We start from the raw sequence: 19058 nt of genomic DNA, 5'->3' as shown, positions 1-19058 counted from the left end.
CAAATTCAGCTTCTGTCCTCACCTTCAAAGTCTATGATTGTCGATTACATTCCAACATTAGTTAAAGTAGGTCTATTCATTATTCAATAATTTCAATACATATACATCGTGATTATATCGTAAATATTATGCATTTATCACTATGAATTTGTATTTACAATAATTGAATAACCGTATGGCGTTTTAATGTTTACTGTTAAAATGTTAAACGAACAATCGTTATTCGTTTATTATCTATTAATCGTATTGGTTGTTTAGGATTTTTGATTGAAAATTTGAAATTATCGCGTCGGTCATAGGTTCACGAACACTGTAATCACCGTGTACGGAAGTCGTTGAGCGTGATAACTGATAAGGAATTCATTCGTCGGAAAATATTACTATTCATTTTGTTGTTATTAAATAATATTATCATTTATCATAACTCGCAGCCGCGGGACGCAGTCGCCAGTCACGCACTCGGCAGTCGGCACTACGCGGTCGTCTCGACTCGGCCGGTCTCACAAGTCACGGTTTCGCGGATTTTGGACTGAAATTTATCTCCGCTCTAGTATAATACATATTTTATAAGCGCAATAACTATTTTATTTTATTTCTTATTTATTACGACATAGTTACGATTGCGCGTGCGTGTGGGTGTGTTTTTATTCGTATAGTTTAAGATTTTGTATTGTCATCTAGTTACTAGTTAGTTGTCCTTAACAAACATGGTTCACTATTCGACAGAATCACGATGATGTTGATGTTACGGAATTAACGCCCGGTTTCGTTTGGATATTTGATTTGCAAACTAAACTGAGGATATTGAATTCATCTAACTGTGTTTGTGGTGAAATGCCAACACATGAAATCCTTCCCAGCAGATTATACGTGTTAAAGGCCACCATCATCATCACTAGTTTACGGTTGTGTGTGTTATGTATTATATATAAATATTATAATTAACAAGTGTTTTTTCACAGATGGTGATTAACGTTTCTGTCTCTAATCTCACAAACAATGCAGCTTCTACTGCACTAGCACCAGTCAAGTCTGTGGCAGCTCCACATCCGCCTGTGCAGTTCAGTCCATTTACTGTTGTGATCATTGTTATTGTTGCTTGTTTAATGCTCATTGGTGTAAGTGCACTATAGTTCATAATATTCTCCCTTAACATATTTATTTCAATTACATGGCTGTGATGTTTGTAGATAATAATCGTAATTAGAAGAAAGAGAAGACTCGACAGACTGCGGCATTCGTTAATACCTTTCTATTCATTTGATGCTAACGAAGAAGAAGACTGGGATTCAGATCTATTACAACATGAAGGTGGAAATCAATCCATTCGTGTAAGTGGTTATTAATATTTTTCATTTTTAATAGAATTAAATACAACTAAGCGTATTATTTCACCTAAAATATCATTACAAATATATACTTTAGTAATTTCTTATAAATAGTATTAAGTAAACTGCAACAAATATATTTTCTGGTCTTTAAAATATAATTGAACTAATTGAAGTGTTGAACAACTTAGATAATTTCAACTTTTGAAAAATCTATATAAATTATTGATAATCGTATACAAAAATCTTTACTGATTATTTGTTCTTTGTAAATTTAATGTTAAACATTTTTTGAACTTTCTTATTAAATATAAAATAACATACTTCTTTACTGCATTAAGGATTGTATGTATATAATATTGTTTACTCCTTATTAGTTGCTGTTATTATGTAATTAGTGATGCTACATTTATACAAATAATACTGATAATTTACTATTATAATCTGTAGCATTTAGAATTATATACATTTTTTATACTCTACATTTTGTAGCAGTAATATATTAGAACTTAATCACTTTCAGTTTTCAAACAAAACTGTTGTTTTGTGATATTTTATAAAATATAAATATAAATTAATTCCATTTGTATTAAACACAAGTGATTCAGTGCTCAAAAGTTTCTTGATTACAAATTACTACATACATTACTACAATGCCTACCTACCTACTTACTAATATTGTATACATATAATCGTTATACTCTTATGTATAATGCTTTATTGGATATCTTTTAGCAGCATGGTCAAACATTTAGACACGAGGGCAGTTTCCACAGCTGGCATGAGAGATTTAGTCCGATTCAAAGGTTTTTTTAAACTTTTTTTTCCAAAAGAATAAAATAATAACAATTGCTTGATGTTGTACTATGTTGAATAACAAAATGATTGATTTTGATTTCATGTATACGTCATCTATTCTTAGTAGAATTGTCTTTAGAGTAGATGGTATTATAGCACAATACATAGTGTTATCTTTACTAGAATTACCACTGTAATAGTCTGACTAAATAATAAGTAATATAGTTAATTTACTGCGATGTCATGTCTTTATATTTTATGTATTTGTTATTTCATAAAAGTTGTTATATTTGATTACAAAAACACATTAATTGCTTGATTTTATTGTCAGTCAATTATGTTCAATTTATAAAATTAACTATAAATAAAGAAAAATTCATTTTTTTCATATTTGGTTTACCAGATTATCAAACCTAACTATTTATTATCCATTTTGTAACTTCAATATTGTAATATAGATACATAAAATGTATTCTCACAATTCTGTTTAAAATGTATTTAACAAAAGCTTTTATGTAATAATTTAGATGTAGCTACAATTTTTAAAATTTATTGTATTCCAATAAAACAATTGTTTGCTTGTAGTTTTGAATTTAATTTAGTTTGGCATTTAGTAGTATCGTCTCTGATTCAACTTGGTTGTAAAAATATTATTGTTGATACTACATCTTATTGTATAATAATTTTGTAATGAAATTTTCAGAGCTATGGATCGGTCGAATTGAACATCATGGCTACAGAAATCAAAAGTAAAAAAGGATCATTCTTATGATGAAAACGTATCTGTTATTTCTACTGTGTCGAACAATTTAAATATTAGCTATTTATGAATTGTATCTTGTCTGGTCATGGTACAAGTATAATTTTGCAAATCTCCATCCATCACAATCCTATTTTCCAATCTAATGACAATCACTGTGTCACTTAAAAAATACAATCTTATTTCATTAAAATTGGAACAATCTATTCAAACTATAATCAGACAATGTGTGAGATTATTCATGTTTATAGAAATTGTAACTTTTAATGTGGTATTGTTGATATTGTTGTTAGCTATTTTTAAAATCTACTTAACTGTATATAATTATATAAGTATTAAGTATACAAATTTATACTCACCGACCACAAGCTTGAAGCTCAATATATTTACGTTTTTAAAAATATTTATTATTTTATAGCTTTTAGTAGCACCTGCTCATTGTGCTCCCACTATTTATTTTTATTTTTTATTTGCATATTATGTTTTATAATATAGTTTTGATAATATTTAAGTGTTATGCCTACTAAATTTGTATTAGCATTATTGTTTCAAATATTGTGGTGAATCTTCTGATAGTAATAATCTGGCTTTAACATTTTATTACAGATAAAAAATACATGTTTTTTACCAATTCCCAAAACCATATCCCCTATTTTGTAACAGAGCGCTTATTAACAAGTCAATTGCTGCAATATTGTTTTTTTTTTTTTTTTTTATAATTACTATTATTATTATGAAAATGTATACTCTTAACATTATAAGTTAGAGGTTTAATAATTCCAAAATGAATAATTCATGTCTGATTAAAAATTGTTATTAGTTAAATTAATATAAAACAGACTGAATTAGTTTATAGTCATTTATTGTAGGGAGTTGAATCTGCTAAATGTTTTTATAAAAATATGTATTGTGTTGATTAAAATTCACCGTTATTTGCTTATGTCTATTTACTTTAATATGCTTTTATGTTTTTTGTACTTATCCTTAACTTCTCAAAGTTGATTAGCATGATTATATTGATCATAATATTTTGTCTTAGTTATGACTTATGAATATTATCAATTATTATTACACCCCTATAGGTAGGGTTGCCATGCGTCCAGATAGTCCGTATTTTACAAAGGTAACCATTTAATATTGATACAAAAAGTTATGTTTGGTAACAGATTTTCGGGTTCACTCTGAAAAGACAATGGAAAACGTGGCAAATCAGGACCCAACATGAACTGATAAAAATTATGTGATATATTTAACCTGATAAATCGTATGCAGACATTTTATTAATAGATCTAAGTAAAATTGTATTTATGAAATAACAATTTTATTTATCTTCAATTTACCCTCCCCCCTAAACAAAACTGATATTCGAATTGGGTCTAAAAACATTATAATAAACCTATCTACAGACATATAACAGAAATATATGTCATTCCATTGTATGATTAACCATTTATAAGAAAAAGTTGGCTAGTACAAAAGATTGAAATAAAAATTTGCTTTGTGGTAAGTAACACTGTTATACTGTATAATAAAGTAATGAACATTATAAGATGTAAATGATGACCTTCAGTACTAAAACATCATTTAATTAATGAAAGAAAATAATTATAGGTAATACAAGATGATAAACTGATATCTACTAAGTACAAGCAAACAATAAATTTGAAAAATCAGAAGTCATTTTTCTATAAGTACAATTATTAAAAAAAAAATAACTGAGGGGAAATAATATTTGTTATAACACCAATTCCATCATTTTTGCATTAACTAATTTACTTCAATTGGCTACAGTATGAGATTTTTTTTTATCAATTATATTTGGTAGAAATGATTGTGACAAGGATAGTCTTTGGTTTACCTTTACCAAAACGTAAAATCTTTCTAATTCACAATGAGAATCCATGTCAAATGTTTTCTACTTTTTGAGTTGACATATACATGGTTTCCCTACATTTATAATTTATCACATCATTTCAATTTTAGTTTTATACTTTGTATACTATCTAAAAACATTTCAATCATTCAGAACTCCATGCAGTTCAACATTTAAAACTTCAATGTTCATATCATTTTTATGATATAACACAAATAATTAATTTAATTCACACTTAAGTCTAAACGCTCAAGTTATATAGGTAGTAAGATTTAGTCTGACTTATCATAATATGTAAATATAAAAATATATAATTTACTTAAAAGAAAGTGGAGAATATTTTTTTTTTTTTAGTAAAATGTTTTTTGTTTATTCCTACTAAATCACATAAATTATAATTAATTTAATCTATTTTAATCCTGAAATTATTTTATATTTTCAGGTACAATAGTTGTTTTCAAATATAATATGAAAGTAGTAAGTATAAACCAACACAATTTATCCAATACACATGTAAGATTCATTTATTTTGTTTTTTTTTTTTTTAATGTGTATCTTCAGTACATGTATTAATTTATAACATAATTAAAAAATAACTTAAAGTATGTGCCAAAAAATAATAAGACTGATTAAATAAGTTTTTAAAACAAATATAATGGTAGAATAGGACAATCAGAAAATAAAAAAAAAATATATATATATAAATATTTATATATGTATAAAAAGTCATCAAAATTACTTTCAATAATAGTAGAGAAACTACTATTTATACATAACATCAAAATAAATCATATACATGACAAATGAAAAAAATTAGATTAACAATTGTATGGTTGATAATTGCTTTACGTGTTTTTAATATTTTTATTTCTTAAAATGTTTCATTTTGAAAAAACCATTTTTACAAATTGTTAATTATTTTCATAAAATAGAACATAATAATCATAAACCTATTCTAAGCTTATATAAATATTTCCGAAATCAAAAAATTAAAAATTAAAATTATTCTTGATCCTTATTAAATAAATGTAAAATTAATGGCGAAGTATATAGTATGAGACATAACTAATTTTTATTTAATCTTCATCCTCTACTTCATCTTCCTCCTCGTCATTATCTTCAGCAGATTCTTCTTTCTCCACCTTCTTTGATGGTGGTCTGCCTCGTCCTCTCCCCGACGACACAGCCTGTAATAATAATAAATTTTTAATGTTAAATTATTAAGATATATTTTTAAATTGCGAAATTTGTCTTGAACTTACTTTGGCTTTCTTTTGACCCTTCTTAGGCCTTCCTCGGCCTCTTTTAGCTACGGGTTCACCATTTTCACCTTCTTTTTCAATCTTTTTATCAGCCTTTGCTGGTAGTTTACCTGCTGGTCTGCCGCGTTTTTTAGTTTCTTTGTCTTTAATGTCTTTGTCATTTACCTACAATTTACATCATGCTTAATTAATAACATGAAAAGGCAAGTGTACATCATCTAAGTCTTAATAGAACTTACGTCATTTGATTTTGGAGCTCTTCCACGATTCCTCTTTTCTGCAACAACTCCATCGTCAGACATTATGCTTATTTGTTTTAAATACGATTAATATAGTCAATAGTCTGAAAAAATAAAATAAATAAATTATTAAGTAATAAAATAAATATTGAAGAAAAGAACAGTTTTAAAATACTATCTGTTAATACTTTTTTAATAACAGATAAATACAGATAAATAGACTTTATTGACATTTTTTTATATATAACAAAATTAAATACAAATGAAAAAGTCAAACCCACATGTATTGTTTCAGTTTTACAAACACAATATAGTAAATTTGTGTGCAGCAAAATCGATTTTGTGGTTTACGTTATCTCTATTAGAGTGAATTGACTGTTATTAAACTTAAAGGTAAGATTTATGTTTATAAGTACACAAGTAAAATAAGGTATAAAGTAAGTAATAAGTAAATCAATATTTTGTTTTCCATTAGTTAGGCCACCTAAGAACGCCGAGAAATTAATCAATAAAGCCGCCAATTTAGTATAAGTAGGTACATATATGGGTTTTCAAAAGTATCTAAACATTGTTATGACTACAATAAAACTATAATAACTAAAAAAATTTAAGTAAGTTAAAAAAAATGCAGTTCCATGATATATTATATTACATTAATTTTAAGGGAGAATAAATTTAATACGTATACAACAAAACTTCCAAATATGCCAATTCTTAAAGATTAATGAATACATTGTTTATACGCGCCGCGACGATCAATTAAACTTTATTAAATTTTTTTCTGTTGATCAAACAGAACGCCAATGTAACACGATGTCAGTTTTATCCCATTAACCCATAAATAAATAAAATATGACTAATTTCAATTGAAAGACATTATTCCAGTAAAATGTATAATATAAATAAAAAAAAAAAAACCAAGATGTGTTTCGTTAAGGTAATAATATTTTATTACCTAAAATAATACTTGTGTTACAAATTATCAACACAATTAATTACGATAAATTGTCCCCAACAAATACGCGCGCTGAGCCTCGATCGATACTCGCACTGAAATTGTGATTGGATGACTTGAGATATAATTTAATATTAATTCAATATTTTAGGTTATAAAAACAATTATGAGATGTTGAGAGAGAAATACGGCGACGAATAGAGCAGTAGGGTCGTGGATGTAACGTAAAATTTTTCGACCCTTAAACGACGTATCCCTACATCCCCTCGTCTGCTGCGAGGGAGGAGCAAGTACGATTTGCTCAAATCCACACAATCGGGATTTTCCTCTCACCCCAATATCGTCAGACATACGAAATACGCAAGTATTGTTATTTGTTGCATCACATACGATGTCTTTCATCCGCATGATTTACGATTTACAAGGGATATAATAACATTTCCTTTTGGTAACTAAATATATATATTTTTAAACGAAAATGATTTTGGTGTGATGAAGTAAAATCGGAACATTTATATTTTTATAATGAACTGTAATAATGACAATGCTATTCTTTTGTTATCGTCAAGTTTATTTTTACCCTGTAAAATCCGATAAAATAATAATAATTTAATTTTTAAATTAAATTTGATAGGTAATCCCAAAACGTGCATAGTTACCTACATATTGCATTAATAGATTATACATATCAAAATCATAAATGTCATAGTAATGCTGTAAGACAAGATATTGAGATAAAACAATATAATTGAACAAAATTAATATTAACTCAAAATTCAGAGATAAAAAAAATCCAAGAGTGGCAATGGACCTATTGTCAAAAATCAATTTTATGTCAAAAAAAAAAAAAAACAACCATTAAGTCGTAACGCGGCGGACGAAGCAGGTAAGTTTAAACAAATTTTAACATCCCGCCCTCCAAAAAATCAATACGCACACGTAGTCCACTAATAAACGAATACGGGGCGCAGGTTCCCTCCAGAAATCTATTATAGTGGTAGCTCGTCAGCGACGGCGGCCGTTAAATTTTAAGTACCGCCGCCGCTGTCCGATTGGGTCGCTATAAAAACGTTGTTCACAGTCAAGACAGTAGATCAATGAACAATAAATCTGATTGTCACATCAATATAATCATCAATAGTAATAAGTAATAACACAGGAAAAAAAATTTAAGAACACAAAGCACGGCCATTTTGATCGATATGCGCCGGGTAAAAAAGCAAAGGAAAAAAATGCTACGCGTCCAAAAATAATGATGGTGATAATAAAAACAATAATAATAACGATAAATATAAAGCCGCCGCCCATGTCGACGATATTATTTATCAGCGCGACAGGCGACAGAGAAACCGCGAAAACGGTATCAGTTCGGGCGCCGTCTAAATTAAATGAATAAATGTAAAATTTAAGTGCGCGCGCAATTACCGGTGGCGCGCGACGTCGTGACGTACATTACCGCCGTCGTGCCGCTCGTAAAATAATAACAGAGAATACGCGAATTTACGCAGTTTCAATTTCGAATGTTTTTTTTTTTTCTGTCAGCACGCCATAATGAAAAAAAAATGTTTCAACGAAAAACTGTGAAATTCATTACGACCTACGAGCACGAAAAACCGGCGAATGAATCGACGAAAAAGTAACTAAAATCAACAGAAAAGCGCGTCGCGGCAATTTTGTAAAAAAAAAAAAAATGTATAAAAATAAATTAACCCCCAATTTACGTACGAATTAATTATTTAATATTTTTAATGATCGATATTCCATACGGTACCTGGTGATGGCGGCGGGGGTGGCTTCACTGCTTCGAAAATATAATAGTAATATTATGTCGAGTGCAAGCAACTACAACACCGGCGTGGAAATGCGGAACGGACGACCTGAGACGGACCAGAGAAATAGCGTATGTTTACAAGCGTACACACAGTATACGAGGCGGCGGTTTGTGAATGGCAGTTAATAGTGTTATCCCGCCACCACCGTCGTTGTCGGCGACGGCGTGCAGTGTCGCCACGGCCGCCGCGCGAACAGTAAACCGCTCCGGGATGACACTGTGCACATCAACGGCTTTTGTAAACCATGCTCCACTTGAGCATAATAGTAATAATAATAATATTATACTATTTACTTTTAGATATACAGAGTGATTTACAAAGCACGCTCATCCCGATTTTTTCCTCTGACATTTGACAATGAATTTATTCGAATTTTGAATTTTTATGTGTACATAATAACATTAGAAACCATATTTTCGATTATTTTTATTTTTTTTTATGCCATTCAAGAGTGTCCCTTGGTAATTTAGACTTATTTTTCAAAAAAAAAAAAATCGATCGTCATTACTTAAAAATTGTTTTGAAAATGTCAATATTTCCAATTCGAACGTGCGAATTTAGAATAATTAAAATTCGTAATCAATACTGAGGATAAAAGTTCTCAAAACTTGTTTAAAAAAAATAAAAATATTATTTTATACAATATATATTGAATTTACACGATCTAGTATTTATTTTACTCTGACAATTTTTACAAATCATAAAATGTTTATAAATAAATATTGATTACTAAAACATTAAAATCGTCTTAAATCCAGTGACGTTACTTCAAATATTGGCCTGGGATCGACATTTTCAACAGCCCCCCTCTTATTCGGCGAGCATTGTATAGAATTCTGATTTCTGAGAGAAAGGACGTGCATTCATCTAACTAAAATTATTTTGTGCATTTTTCTAAAAATATTATTACATGTTTTATTATTTCAAAATTTTATAATAATTTTTAATTATTAAAATATATTATTAATAATTTTATAATTTATTATAAATTTTTAAAAGGAAAACATTGTATTGCTTTGGGTTCCTATATGACGCGTACTTTCTGACCCTTCTTAGTTACACCACTGCTTAAATCCTATGCTTGGTGAAATCACCTTGTATATTATTATTATATGGTTTGAAATCGAACGAGCTCCGCCATTTTGCACATTTTCCCGCTTTGGAGGGTAAGTTTGCGAGCGGTTTGTCATTCGTTAGTTTCGACTACCGTCCAACGGCCGTCTACTCAATACTCTATTACAGTAACAGTATATAGTATATACTATGTAGATTATAGAGTGTATACCATACCACACTACCACAGTCACGGACGGACGACGCTACCGCCAACGTCGGGTGTCCGACCGGACCAAGGACAATTTATTATTTATTATATTCATGAATTGAATTTGTAGTACACACTACACTGTGCGCGTCCAGACGACTATTACCCCCACCACAATCCAACGACTACATAACGCCGTTTTATGTTGACATGTGGTGCGTTTCGGGCTTCGGCGTTACACCATGCCACCATGGGCCACTCGCCTAATAATTATAATAATAATAATACATTATTCTATTATTATTATTATTATATAATTTATTATTTTTTTGTATACTGCGCCTTATTGCAGTTCTATTCGTATTCAGAATTCTACCAAATATTGTTATTTATTTTTATTATTATTTATAATACGTTGCATGTATTTTAAGTATAAAAGCTGTTGATGTATTACATATTTTAAGTATCGAATGTGTAAGGTATACAGCATATTTTAAAGACTTGAAATGATAATAATATAATGATAATGAATCATTATAAACGGATTCCCGTTTATAATAAATAATAAAAATGTTTATTATTAAATTAATAAACGATAAATTTATAAATAATAATAATAAAAAATAATTTAAAAAATCATTAATAATTTAAAATAATAATATATAATTATATATATATGTATATTATTATTATTACGTTTAATAATTTAAAAATAATTTACATAAATTAATTATTTATAATTAGTAATTATTAATTTATAAATTTATATATTTAAATTTAATTAATTAATTTAAACATATTATTTATTAATTATTTTTTTTTTTTTTAATTAATAAACGATTAAAAATGATTATTAGGTATAATAATCATTATAAACGGGAACCCGTTTATCATTTTCTATAATGATAATTTTAAGACTTTTAAACTGCGTCTATCTACACCAGTCGGCAGTTTTTCTAATAAAAGGCTATGTCATCTTTTTGTAGGTGTTACAGTAGGCCTCTGGGGAGTTGATAGAAAGCTCCCTAAAATTTGGGTACGCTGAAGCGGGCTTGTGGGCAATGGCTGATTAAAATAAGGTGATTATTTTTTTCTAATATTCTAAACTAAAATTGAATACCTTCTACATAACACAATACACATTATTAATTTGGTCTTTAATCGAAGACGAAATTCCAAGATTTCATACTAGAATTTTATAGTTGGCGAACAGTAGTCACTGGTAAACTGCTGGTCTCCCTGATACACCGACAAACGAACGCCTGATGATAGGTAACAATGTTTATTTAACTCTATTGAATTATAAATATTATAAATTTACTTTTATGATTTAGACGTCAACATTTTTTAGGATTTGATTTTTAACTTTATAATATTATACTCTAATATATAGTTAAATGTATTACATTGCATTAATTTTTATAAATAATTAAATCATTATTATATCAACAAAATAAACTTACTATAATCACTTAATATTATACGCACGAATATGACCAAAGTTGATCAAAATAAATACTACATCAAACGTAAACGTTACCAACGTTATATGACTGATCATAAAATTCTACAAATAAAAGAAATTTTCTTGAAATTTGACTATATTCGTCTGATAAACAGATAATTTGTACTTGGCACTACATTAATGTCTCAACATTTTCGAAAGCTAAAACTAAATTCAGTGTTATAATAATCTATGAATATCCTCTAAATCTAAAAGTTAGGTTAGGTTAAGTAAGATAGTAAGACTAATATAATATTACTCCGGGGTATCGAATATAATATTATACAGAATCATTACACCGATGCATCGATTAACCGATATATTCAATACTATAGAGGAGGAGGTATCGATTCAGAATTAAACTAAAACAAAATTAAAAGTAAGGCTTATATATATTAAATTCAAGCTTAGTATTAAAATAACTCTTAAGTATGACTAGTATGAGTATCAAATACTTTTTAACATTTCAAAGATTTGTAGGATAGTTCAATAAATTAAATACATAATATTATATAAACACAATTCGTGACAATGTGACATCAATGAGTAAACAAATTAATAATTGTTATTGTTGTGGTTTGAGGTGATGACGTATGTTATAAATAGAAACAATTTCGTTTTTTAACCAATATGATAAACAACGAAAATAACAAGGTAGTATCAGTTAACCAATAGTATCGATTACTAATCGATACTATCGCACAGCCCTATTTTTGACACTCAAGGACTCAACTTATTAACTACAATTTCCTACCAGAAATCACTTATTTAGCACTTGGAAATTAAATATTAAAACATTTTTCTACTTAAAAGAGTGTCTTAAATCATGAAAAAAAAACAAACTATATTAAATCCAATCGTTCGGAATATAATAGTGTGTTTAATCATCGATGTGTAACGTAGGTATTCATACATATTTATACCGCTCTTGTAAACAAAATGGGATAATATTTAATATTAATAAAAAAAACTATTTATCTGTCGGCAAATTGGGAATTTCATCAATAAATTGGAATATCGAAGAATCAATTTTACTAGCGATGTTGCGGCGTACAACGTATCTTTAGAGCCTACACTAACGCTGAAAAATCGGTTACATATTTACACCCTAAGGGCTTAGAGTATTACCTATTTTCTGCAGCTGTCTTTTGTAATAGTCCCGACAGTCCCAATCTCCTGTTTCAAAGCACTATAGACTATAGTTATATAATAAATATATAATACATAACTGCTTTGGTTGTATTAAATATTGTTATATTTAATAAAATACAAATGTATGTTCTTACATATAACCATTGATTATAAATACTATATATAATTAATGATAGAACTTATACCATATTAATTATAAATAGATAATATCTTACAATAAATCAAAAATTTCATTGCGTATATTAAAATTTATAATTTTATAATATACGTAAAAGTTTTAAGTTCCCACAAATAATGTTTTTAAATAACAAACAACAAAATTATTAACATCGTTATTTATCGTTTAAATAGTAATTTCAAGTAATTTTATCCAAATTCTAACCTCAAATGCATCTAAAGCATTTTTATTTTTTGACTGTCCCAAAAGATGACGGCAGACAAAAAAAACATAATTTTAAATCAGTACATTCATCACTCCCACTCAGAATCTAATATTGTAATTAATTTTACTATTATATGAAATTTCAATTTTTTCCAAGATTTTATTTTGCTATTAACGGTAAATTATGTCAGGGTTATTATATTACTCTGATCTACAAAATAATTTTTTTTTTTTTTAATCATCAAAGTTGAGTATTAACTTTTTTAAATCAATTTTTTGTGCTGATTTCAAACTAGTAATTAGATTTTTTATCATCTTAAGTTTTTAATTATAGTAATTTCTTTTTTTTATGAACAATACAATTATTTTGAAATAAAATTACTAAATTGAATTTTTATAGGGTTTTATTTTACCTAATTTTTTCATTGGTTAAAATTACATGAGTTAAGTATTCTAGCCTCTATGAATTAATTCAACAAAATATTTATAGTTCAATAATAAAATTTAAAATTATTTATAGTTTACAGATTTAAAAATGTTGTGAAAACTATTTTATTTTATTTTTTTTGTTTGTTTATTTTTTATCTGGTATATCACAGTATAACATTCAGTAATAGTCTGCCAACATACTTTTATTTCAAAATCCCTGGTAATAAATTTCCATTAACTGGGTGTCTATATAGATAAAAAAATATTCTCTTTGCATCCATGTTTCCGGAAAAAATCTAAGTGATAGCATTAAAAATTAATTTTCAATGATATTTGACATCCCAGTTTATTAGATGCTTTTAATATTTTTATAAATTTTGAATTCCATCCTTATATGTAAGCGCTTTGCGATTTCTTCAAGTAGTTTTCAAAACCTTACCTTTTCAAACAAAAAAATTAAGTCTTCGTAAAAAATTATGGTACATAAATAATATAATTTGAATAATTAAATTAATAAGTTATACATAAGTATATACATAATATATAAATTTTACTATTTTTGTGATATTTATCAATTTGTTCTATGATTCTTTCTGGTAAAATATTCGCCATAAGTTCACATCATAAAACGAACATGATAAAGATGTATTATTATCTATGTGATGTTTATTGTTAATGCACCCTTGTGTTAAGCTGAAGCTAGTCTATAGTGTATATTATATTAAAAAGTAAATACATTATTGGAGGGTTAGAGTTGTTGCAATTATATGATCGAGGGGAGTCGAAAAACGTTATATAGGTATCTACGAAATAAAAATTTTAACAATAGAAACCGTTAAATTATATGAGTATACAAAAACGAACAAAATACCAAGTTTCTATAATACACTCGGTTATTATTAATGACGTGTTTATATTAATATGTTAAAACTTTTAAAAAATGTTTTCACATTTTTTTTTCTTCTCACTGTGAAATAGTTTCAAATATTAAATAATTACTGTTAATTAATTTTTCGATGAAAATATTAGAAGTATTTTAGCGTGCATTTGCATGAATTATTTGCCAATTAGGCACTTGGATAGAATACAATTTTTTTAAATTACGTATGTAAAAAGTCTTAATTAATATAACATATACTTAGCATTGTTATAAAAATGTTCTAGAGTTAAAACGTTCAACAAAATAGGTAGATATAGTAATATTTAATGTAACACCGATAACCTACATTCAAATTTGTGTGATGGCAAAATGTAAATAATCATTGTATAGCTGAATAACTGTTTCGATTTTAATCAAAACAATATGAAGTTTTAATTGTTTTGAGTACAGACATCGTTATTGGACGACACTAGTATACTAAAGTCTACATTGAACCACAGTAATATAATATATAGCCACATAGCCCATAGGCATGCACAGCATACACTTTACACACAACCACACAGTGTGCAAAGACACAAAACATCCTCGAGCTTAGGATGAGATTCTAATTAGTAAATTTATTATTAGATATTATAGGACAGAGATGGACAACTCAAAATTACTAAAGGGCCAATTTAAAAAAAAATTAAATATCTAGCGGGCCAGAGCATAGAAAAAAAAAAAAAAAAGGTCATTTATAATATGCATTTTAATTAGCATTAATTTTGTTTCTAATGTAAGTTTTTAACTTTAAAATTATATGGTGTAATTTAAAAATGTAGCACAGGCCAAATAAAAAAGGCTCGCGGGCCAAAAGTTGCCCACCCCTACTATAAATTTTTTTTTAAATTTCAAGGGGAATGGTGGGGGATGTCTTGATGAGTCAATGGACATATGCACAAATATGTTGTACTATAGTCTCTGCAATGTAGTCTACTTTACCAATACAGTCTTACTAATTATTGTTTTTTTATTGAGTAAATATGCTACCTGTTCTCTCACTTAAAGACCATTAACATTAATTTTAAATTAATTTGTGATTTCTTTTTCGATTTTGTTTTATATTTTAAAACTAGTTATTTCTATTTTTCAATTGTTATAAGTACTTATAACTTATGTTCTATATGATTATATCTACTTATTAATCACTTTATTAAAATTAAAATATCAAAAAATCCTAAATAAAAGATACCTAATCTAAACCAACGAGTAAATAAGTAATGACGGACAGTTGTTGCCGTTTTTAAGTTGGATAAAAAGTAAATTACACTGATATTCTCGACAATACTAATACTGTAAGATAAATTACAATAAATATATTTAAAAATTTAAACAAAATATTGAAAAATAATTTTTAAAAATCAAAATTCAAACATTTAATATTGTTATTGTCATTAAAAAATTCTTATTTCTACTCTGAATTATAAATAGTTAAAGTACAATTAAAATATTGCTTAAAATAGCTTTTTCTCTTAAAATATAATTCAAGATTTCACATAAACTGTTCTTATATATGTATACAAATATTTAAAATACACAGGTATATAAATTTTTATGTATATTAGAAGTTAGAATTTTAACGAAAATCGTCAAAATCGCAAACTACATATTATATTATTTTGTAGTAAGATTAGTAAGAAATTCATAAAACCGTTTCGTTTTGTATCTAAGTTTTACCGTTTTAATGTATTGCTACATTATAATATTAGACAGTGTATAGACTTTAACCAATGTGATACAATTTTAGTATTAAATTCTGTAAAAGTCAAATATTCGATAGTTAATAGCCGATACAGTACTTAATAATTAAATATATTTTTAGATTTATCTTAAATCAAAATAGTGGTGTAATCAGTGGTCACAAGAATGGATAAAATCGAAAGTAGGAAAACTAAAGTTTAAATTTAAAATAAAAATACTAAAAATACTATAATATTTTTCATAATACAGCAGCGCTATTATATAAGCTATTATTAAGCGACAAAAATAAACGGTGATTGCGGTGGACAATCGAGATAGAGTACATAAGCTATGATACAACATCGATAGATGGCGCTGACATTATTATACAAACGAATTGTTCCATTTGTAGGTAATCTTATGTTTAACCTCAGATGTTTAAATTATACTAGGTAAGGTATTCACTATTCAGTATTTGACATTTGAATCTGTACTTTAAACGTTGACGGTAACTGATTATGATTAACGCTAGATCTATTATTAGCTTATAGGCAGTATAAGCATCAATGCATTATTGTCCATAGGACCATAGCTCAGGCGGCAGGCCCGACATTGCCTATAACCATTTTTCTATGCATATTTTGTTTGAAATTAGGCGGTTAACCATGAATTCACAATAACTTTGGGGGAGGGGGGAATGCAAAATAAAATGTATTACCCAGGTACATTTGTCACTAATAGTATTAAATAATATATTGTAAATTGTAAAACAATATAAACTTTATTTATCGGTATACGTATACCCATTTAAAAAGAACGTGGTTGAAAATTGTGAGGAGGTGTTATCATACCTATACTCATAGATAATAGAAAGATTTTTTCTATTATCTATGCCTATACTACTTTAAAAAATCTTTAATTTTTTTAAGAAGCTTAGTTTACCTCTTTTTGTATAATATATTCCACAAGCATAAATCATAATAATATCTAAATGTCATAGATATGGATAGTATTAATTGTAGTCATTTTTATTATAACCAAAACAAAACATATGCATACTAAAATAGCGAATTCAAATAATTGAAAAACATAATAGCTAATTAGGGTTGAGATTTTATAGCACTAAAAATTGCATAAACATGCTCTATAATATGAATTTAAATATGGGTAAATATTTTCTAAAAATGTGCAATAAAAATAACAAAATATGCAAAATAAAACGGAAATTCAATAAAGTATACAATGCTTTCAACACTTGTTCAATGATAATCGGCAATCGCGTCGATATCGATAGAGAAATCCCAAACAAATCAGCAAATAACCAGTTTAATGAATTGCGTATTCGCGACTCACATATCGGTCTGTAAACTTAATCTATAATCTATAAATTTAATTTTGAAAATTCGACTGACAACAATCTGAAGATACGTTTACTAAAATATAATTTCATAGAACATGGCCAATTTTGAATCAAACACATATGAAAATGCAAAACGTCTCAAAAAGTCAAAAAATACCTAGCTATAAAATCTAAAAAGTCACAAAATTTGCAAAAATATGCAAAAGACATTTTTAATTAGAGTTATCTGTATCATAAAACACATTTTTAGATTATTGTATCATTTCTTAAGCATTTCATAAGAAAAATGCAAATGCTATAAAATCTCAACCCTGCTTATTATCATTGAATATTTATGTAAAAATTAAAAATTAGGGATTTGATTATTTGAGAAGTTTTCATAGCATAAGCTTGTCATTCGTCATGGATTTGAAGACACGTCACTGTCCAGTGTCCCGACCGGTCATTCAGTTTGTTCTAGTCAATAAAAATTAAGACTGTTAACCCGTAAGTGGTATGGTGAAAATAAATCACGCTAATGGTATGGTGCGGTCTCCTGGACCACTTAATTTTGTTAATTATATTAAAAGAAAAAAATATTTAATAATAAAACATGGAAGAATATTGTAGGTACACAATATTATTATATTATTATTAATTGTACTAAAATATTACTAATTTTAAATAAATTAACCCCATCCTGTAGACCCAAGTACCCCCCTCTAGTTGTACCTATGCAGTTGTTCCATAATTTTGTGGTCAACATTTTTATTGCTGTGTATTGGTCTGCTTATTCGAATTGCATCCCTAAATGATACCTATTGGCTATTTGTCCAAGTTGCGTCCGCAGTTTTCTCGCGACATACCTACCTATGAGTTGTGTCCATGGGTTTTTCAACAACCGAGAATGATGTTCGGTGATAAACTCGTAGATAATTTCAATTATTGATAATATTTTATCTGTAAATACCACCTTATAATTTATTGTTGGAATGTTGGAAATTAATTTTGTTCAGGTTAGTATTAGTCACACTTTGAAATTCCATTTTTTCAACAAATCATCATATCAGTATATCATTTAAGTCATTTAACTTAACAATGGAAAATAAACTATTATAATATTGATTAATGGATATAAATTCGCTTTTCAAACATTTTTGAATGTTTATATTCAAAGGTGGTCGTGTTCAAAATGTTTATATATGTGTGAAATAATTTAAAAAAGGAAAATGTATATATTATTAACTAATTTTATTAATCAATTATTAACCAGGATGTAAAAAATGTATATTTTCGTATTTTGGGATTGGAACAATGGGACGCAATTCGTACGTAGCCC

At 27.4% G+C, this 19058-nt stretch overlaps 2 protein-coding genes across 4 annotated transcripts; one reads left to right on the top strand and one right to left on the bottom strand.

Annotated features, from left to right (window-relative positions):
* The first annotated feature begins 385 nt into the window (after positions 1-385).
* LOC112591810 (small integral membrane protein 29-like) lies at positions 386-3807 on the top strand. Of its 3 annotated transcripts, none has more exons than XM_025335748.1 (5): positions 386-905; positions 963-1118; positions 1191-1331; positions 2064-2134; positions 2830-3807. In XM_025335748.1, exons 2-5 carry the CDS (start codon positions 963-965, stop codon positions 2849-2851), a joined length of 390 nt encoding a protein of 129 aa, XP_025191533.1. In that variant the 5' UTR covers positions 386-905; the 3' UTR covers positions 2852-3807. The 3 variants fall into 3 exon arrangements, with proteins under 3 accessions (XP_025191533.1, XP_025191540.1, XP_025191547.1); XM_025335755.1 differs by having other exon boundaries at positions 388-905; positions 2067-2134; XM_025335762.1 differs by lacking the exon at positions 2064-2134 and having other exon boundaries at positions 394-905.
* Positions 3808-5725: 1918 nt separating this feature from the next.
* Positions 5726-9177, bottom strand: LOC112592307 (high mobility group protein I). The gene is made up of 4 exons (XM_025336328.1): positions 8987-9177; positions 6261-6364; positions 6022-6186; positions 5726-5946 (listed from the first exon to the last, which is right to left on the bottom strand). The coding sequence occupies exons 2-4, from the start codon at positions 6321-6323 to the stop codon at positions 5836-5838; spliced, it is 339 nt and encodes a 112-aa protein (XP_025192113.1). The 5' UTR covers positions 6324-6364; positions 8987-9177; the 3' UTR covers positions 5726-5835.
* Positions 9178-19058: the final 9881 nt, after the last annotated feature.

The sequence above is a fragment of the Melanaphis sacchari genome, unplaced genomic scaffold (genome assembly GCF_002803265.2).
Source record: "Melanaphis sacchari strain LSU unplaced genomic scaffold, SCAv2.0 Contig0_pilon_pilon, whole genome shotgun sequence".
Taxonomy (NCBI): domain Eukaryota; kingdom Metazoa; phylum Arthropoda; class Insecta; order Hemiptera; family Aphididae; genus Melanaphis; species Melanaphis sacchari.
Note: the sequence above shows the minus strand (reverse complement) of the source record. Positions and strands in the feature narration are given on the sequence as shown.